The 6,000-nt window shown below is 40.6% G+C and overlaps 1 protein-coding gene across 4 annotated transcripts in view; it reads right to left on the bottom strand.

Moving 5' to 3' along the window:
* Positions 1 to 3,491: 3,491 nt before the first annotated feature.
* Positions 3,492 to 6,000, bottom strand: part of cables1 (Cdk5 and Abl enzyme substrate 1) — a 50,286-nt gene continuing 47,777 nt past the window's right edge. For all 4 annotated transcript variants that reach the window (XM_017702495.2, XM_017702494.2, XM_017702496.2 and 1 more), the window contains one exon: positions 3,492 to 5,215. In XM_017702495.2, the coding sequence (XP_017557984.1) occupies positions 5,075 to 5,215 (141 nt within the window). In that variant the 3' untranslated portion in view covers positions 3,492 to 5,074. The remainder of the gene's footprint in view (positions 5,216 to 6,000) is intronic.

The following is a 6,000-nucleotide window of genomic DNA, read 5'->3' as shown; positions in this document are numbered from 1 at the left end:
GCAGTGGTGTAAAGTGCAACACCACTGGACTCTGGTGACCTAGCATTTAACTGCCTGGTCACTACAACAGCTGACAGCACACTATGAAGGGTAAAGGGTAATTAAGCACAGTCCTACCTTTTACAGCACTAAGCCTGGCGATGACTAACCATGGTGATGGTGTCTGATGAAAATTGGTGATAAGCGATTTGACAGTCATTTTTAAATTTATTTAAAGGCAGAAATAAACGCTCAAGGATTCAGTTATTCAGGACCTTTGGGTTTGTTTTGTACTATTAGAATATTTTCTCTGGCATTGTAAAACTTTATTTCTTTTGAGCGGTTATAAATTGTGCAGGAGTTCTAGCTTCCAAGTGAGAATGCCTAGGCCCCCCCAGTTCTCCCCATAGCCCCTGGAACATTGTAGAATTTATAATGGCTTTGAACACGGCTTAGCCAGATCACACTTTGAAACCAGAACTCGGATAATGTAACCAGGAAAATATTAAACTATAGATTATCCCAGGAGTTAGTGTGGCAAAACAGCAAGGCAGCAGCTAGCTCTCTGCTAGAAACTCTGTTTACAATCTGACCTGTACAGGAGGCAGGCTGAACCATCCAGTTCCCCAAAGCAAGGGAGGCAAGGGGCAAATCGCCACCTCAGCCAAAATTCCTACCCCTTTTCATAATAGGAAGTGGAGAGAGAACACCACTCACCCGCCCTGACGGCATACACATATTTGCCCACAATAAGGGTCAGTGATGAGGCCGGAGCTCAGGAAAGGCCACACATGCTTGGTCAATAGGGCCCTTTTATGGGGGGAATTAGAGAGTCAATGTGGAGGGTTTAAGCCAGCATGCACACCGTGTGAGTGTGCGTGTTTGTTTTGATCGCTGCATGAGACTGGCCTGACCGTGGACCGTGTTTACACTGCAACCGGTCAGGCCTCTCGATTGCATCAGAGCCGGATTGCAACATACTCTTTGTGTCTGCCTCATATTTTGGCTGCTTCTGGCAGATCCCATTTACTCAGCTATCTTCTAGTTTCTAGTCTGACTTTTGTTGAGTTCTGGACAATAACATGGTACTGCAGCTATGACTGAGCTGATGTTGATGTACAGAATGTTTTATTTGGACTGCTAAATGGCAGGGAGGCAGTGTAGACTGCACTGGCCTTAGCAATGATTAACAAGCGTGCTCAGTCCAGCCACTGTAATTACATTGTGTTCTGAGGTGAAGGTGCAGTCAGATTATACTTTGCCAGGATCTGGGTCCATGCACATTTAGCAGGTTTCCTTTGCACCACTGTAACTAAATGTTTAATGGACGGTTCCTCTAGAAATTCTATTTTGAGGAGCAAAAAGTTTATATGATGATATGTTTATTTTGGGGCATTGCTTAACAGTTTACCTTCGTCCCGAGAGCTATTTGACAGTTCAGTGTTTTCCCATTTAAGACAGCAGCTTCAGTTCAAGAGCAAATTGTTGTTTTAACAGTTTATATATTTTTTAGATAATGAAATGAATGATTAACTTGTTTTTTTAAAGAAGAAAAAAGTATACATACACTCACCAAGCACTTTATTAGGAACACTGTACTACTGGGCTCTCTTTGCTCCCAAAACAGCCCCAATTCTTCGGTTATTCTGCATGTATTCCACAGGATCTTGGAAACTTTCCTGTGGGATTCTGGTTCATGTTTGACATGATTGCGTCATGCCATTCCTGCAGATTTTCCAGGTAGACTGTCATGCTGTGAATGTCCCATTGTACCACATGCCATCTATTGGATTCAGATCCAGTGACTGGGAAAGCCAGTGAAGAACACTGAACTCATACGTGTTCATAAAACCAGTTTGAGACGACTTTTGCTTTGTGAGAAGGTGCATTAACATGCTGGAAGTTTCCATTATATGGTAAACTGTGGCCAGTGGTCAGCAACAATACTGAAATAGGTTGAGGCATGCAGGCAGTGATTGGTATTAATGGGCCCAAAGTGAGCAGAGAAAGCATTTCCCACACCATTACACCACCTCCACCAGCCTGGCCTGTTGACACAAAGCAGGTTGCGTCCATGGATTCATGCTGTTTGTGTCAAATTCTGACCCTACCATCTGTTAGCCTCAGCTGAAATTGAGGTTCATCGGACCAGGTTGCGCTTTTCCAGTCTTTAACTGTCCAGTTTTGGTGAAGCTTTGCCCACAGCAGCCTCAGTTTTCTGTTTTTCTGACCGAAGTGGAACTTGACATGGTCTTCTGCTGTTGCAGCCCATCTCCCTCAAGCTTTATTTTGTGCGTTCCAAGATGCTTTTCTGCTCACCACCGTTGTCTGTCGGTTCAAACTAGTTTGGAAATTCTACACTGACCTCTCTCATCAACAAGATGTTTCTGTCTGTAGAACTGCCACTCACTGGATATTTATCCTTTTTGCACCATTCTGAGTAAAAAAATACTCAAACCAGCATGTCTAGCACCAACAGTACAAATATGAATACAAAAATTATGAATAACATTAATACAATTAGTGATTTTATATGTCAGCGTTCGTTTAGTTATTTTTAAACCTGTTCTTGTGCAGCCCAGTATTATTTAGAGTCTTCATCTAGTACCAGGGTTGGCTAATCCCACTTTATTAAATTGGAATTCTACATAATTCAATTGTTGAATAGTCCCTGCTGAGTGAACTGGTGTAAAATGGTTAATTGTAAAAAAAAAAAGAAAAAAAAAGCAAACTTGCTGACTTGGATTTCTTTAGAGTGATGGTGATAGGAACCAGGGGTCATGATGTCTACAACACAAATATAATCCTGTTATTTACCATCCAAAACCACCAGTGAACCCACACCTGTCTCTCCATCATTTGATTTATGTAGTTCTCAAACACCTTGTGTAGTTATTCGTATTTTAACATGTTTGTTGTGCATGGTCTCTAAACAGAAATGCCTTTTTAAACCCAAATTAACTAATTTCTTAGAAAATCAGGGTAGTGGGATTGCAAAGCATAGGCCTACTGCTCAGGCCAGTTTTTCCCATTTCATATAAATCATTAACTATACAAAGTGCTCATTAATGACCATAAATGAAGTGGATAATAGCCGCAACATGCTGGTAATGGAAGAAAATTGATGCAGCATATACCGTAAGGTGTAACCTCCAGGTAGGATGGATATGTGGAGGTAGTTTTAGCCCAGCGACTCTCCTTCAAGAAACTTATATATAGTTATAATACTTATATATAGATATAATTAAACATAAAATATTCTCAAGCTCCAACCACTTAATATAATATAAATGGTGTACCCAGTTGATTAGGGCCCCCAAGCTGCTAGAGGGCCTTATTAGTATGTCATTTTATATATTTATTTATAAAGATGATTTTATTGCTCTGTATAACATTGTTTTAGCACCACTCCTCTAACATTGTTCATTCATTTTTATTCTTAAAAATGCATACAAAATATTCTCAAACTGCTCGTGTTACGCTAAAATATACATTTAAAAACAACCCAAATGAACAATTTTCCTTTTTTTATTTAACAAGCAAAGCAGCATATTTACAGAAGTGTATATATCTTACAAATGCATCATCCGTTTTTTGTGGAGATTCAATCTGCCTGTCAACGAAGCCTAAAGTGCAAGTCAAATCATGTTTACAAGAACTTATTTTCATAATACAAATCATTAGGCATTTCTACTTTTAATGAAAGAAGTTTCATTTTCCTTTGTTTCCCCAAATCCATGATCATTCCAAGTCTTTTAATTGGAAATCTGCTCTGCCTTTTAAACGTAGCTGATTTGTGATAAATGCATAGTAACACAGTATTTTTGGAAAAAGAAAAATGTGTTTTCATGGTTTCCACACTGAATAACAGTGAAATCAAATAAAAAAAAAAAATATCAAACTTTAGGAAATCTGATGTTGCCAATAACCAAAAAATATATTATGTTTGATTTGTGCCAAAAAGAAAATCATTTAAAAAAAAAATGGCCCAAAGGAAATGAAATTCAGTATCAAAGACTGGACCATCTCTTAATACTGCTTTAAGTGTCTTCAGTACAGTCAGGACTGTAGCTACATATGAATGAACTACATCCTTAGCGTTGGTTTTCTGTGGCGCAAAGTTCCGTAGCGTTGTGTTCCATCTCCAGCGTAGCACTAGAAACGTGCTAAAAATCCTAAAATCCACTCTAACATAGAGCACAGGGACAGTAACCGCAACTGCAGCTCGTCATGCCACTAAATGATCGAAAAACAAACCAAGAAAAAAAAGGGGGGAAAAAAAAAATCACAAGTATAAAAGAAACAGGAGTATGTTGATGCACAGCTGTATAAACCCCTCCCAACACATCCATCAAAATCAGGCCTGGTGGTCGCAAAGATGCTAATACAGGGAATGCTGGTTAAATGAGTTTTAGTGAGCAAAATGAGATGACATTATCTCCATCTAGAGATCCTGCAGATACCCTACATTTCTGCAGTTCCCAAGACCAGGAAAGTGCACTTTTAGTGTATGAGAACGAGGTCCTTTTAACCACTGAGCAACAGTCACAGTCACACCCATGAGCATTTCAATCCGTTCACAGGTTGGTTTTAAGGCTATGAAGCATGCACATGGTTGGAGAAACGGATTCAGATTTGTCTAAAAGCAAAGGAATCAAATGAGTCTGAACAATAAAACCAATTAAAAAACCAGGGGACAAAATCCACCATCAAACAGGCCGAAATGCTTGGATGAATGTTCTGGAATTGACTTCAGAAATTTGGATACAAACAAAACAGTCATTTAAAGTCTCTTAAGCTTTGTTATGCTTGGACCTGCTTCATAACTCAGAGCAGGGAAGGGAAAAAAAAGAAAAAAAAGAAAGAAAACAAGGAAACAATATTTCACATCTTGAGAAACAAAGTTCTTAGCGTGGTAGAAACAAACGTCCACTTTGGCTGAAGAAAGCTCTTTGAAAAATGAGAAAGTGTCTTTTCTCCAACACCTCTGGGCTGAAGGTGTTGGTCAGGTGCATAGGGCTTCTCTCGGTGAAGGTCAGTAAGGACAGAGTCGTTCAGGAGAGTCAGGGGTGGCTCTCCTGACGGAAAGCTGCTGCTAGGAGTTCTGCAAGAGGCGTCTATAGTGGGGCATGACCTCGTGCTCTGGGAGGTGCAGGTTGAACTCCAGCGCCACCAGCACAGGGAACTCGAAGGCGATCAGCTCGCGCCGATTCACCCGAAACCTCTCCTCCAGTTTCTAAAGGGCAAAAACACCACAAGTCATTCATTATACAGCAGCCCTCAGGGATCGAACGCAACACCACAAAGGTCATGAAAGTTGCACGTAACTGTACAGATTTAATCAAGAATGCGTGAAGGCTTAAGCAGTGATACGTTTAGTGAAATGTCCTGGTTGAACCTGGCAGGATGGTACAACCATCCAGGTATCTGTGAGCTTAACTAGCTTATAATCTTATGTAAGATGGTTATATTACCATCTAGCAACATGGGGGGCAGTCGTGTGCTGGAGGTTAGGGAACCAGCCCTGTGACTGGAAAGTCGCCGGTTCGATCCCCTCGGCTGACAGTCCATGACTGAAGTGCCCTTGAGCAAGACACCTAGCCTCCACTTGCTCCCTGGGTGCCGTGGATAGGGCTGCCCACTGTGCTTACTGCCCCCAAGTGTGTGTGTTCACTAGTGTGCATGTATGTGGGTGTTTCAGTGCATGGATGGGTTAAATGACAGTGTGCAGACACAGTGACAAATGGTTGTAAATTCTATTCTTCTATTCTAATAGCCAATAATACAATATAATTAAATAATCAGCTTTTCAAAATCAAATTCTGCTTAAACAAATGTATTAAATCCACTGCGCTGCCATCATGTGCGGTGCTGATATAAATAAATGTATCACAGTGTCACACAGAGTCAGAAACAACATGGTGCAAGTCTATTTGAAACTCCTTGATGTGGCCAGTGTGTGAGTTTACCATGAATTGTGTTAATAGGTGAACACACACCAATCAGGCATAATATCATGAC

The sequence above is a fragment of the Pygocentrus nattereri genome, chromosome 19 (genome assembly GCF_015220715.1).
Source record: "Pygocentrus nattereri isolate fPygNat1 chromosome 19, fPygNat1.pri, whole genome shotgun sequence".
In the NCBI taxonomy this organism is placed as follows: Eukaryota; Metazoa; Chordata; class Actinopteri; order Characiformes; family Serrasalmidae; genus Pygocentrus; species Pygocentrus nattereri.
The sequence above is the reverse complement of the archived record's forward strand: the minus strand, read 5'-3'. Positions and strand labels throughout refer to the sequence as shown.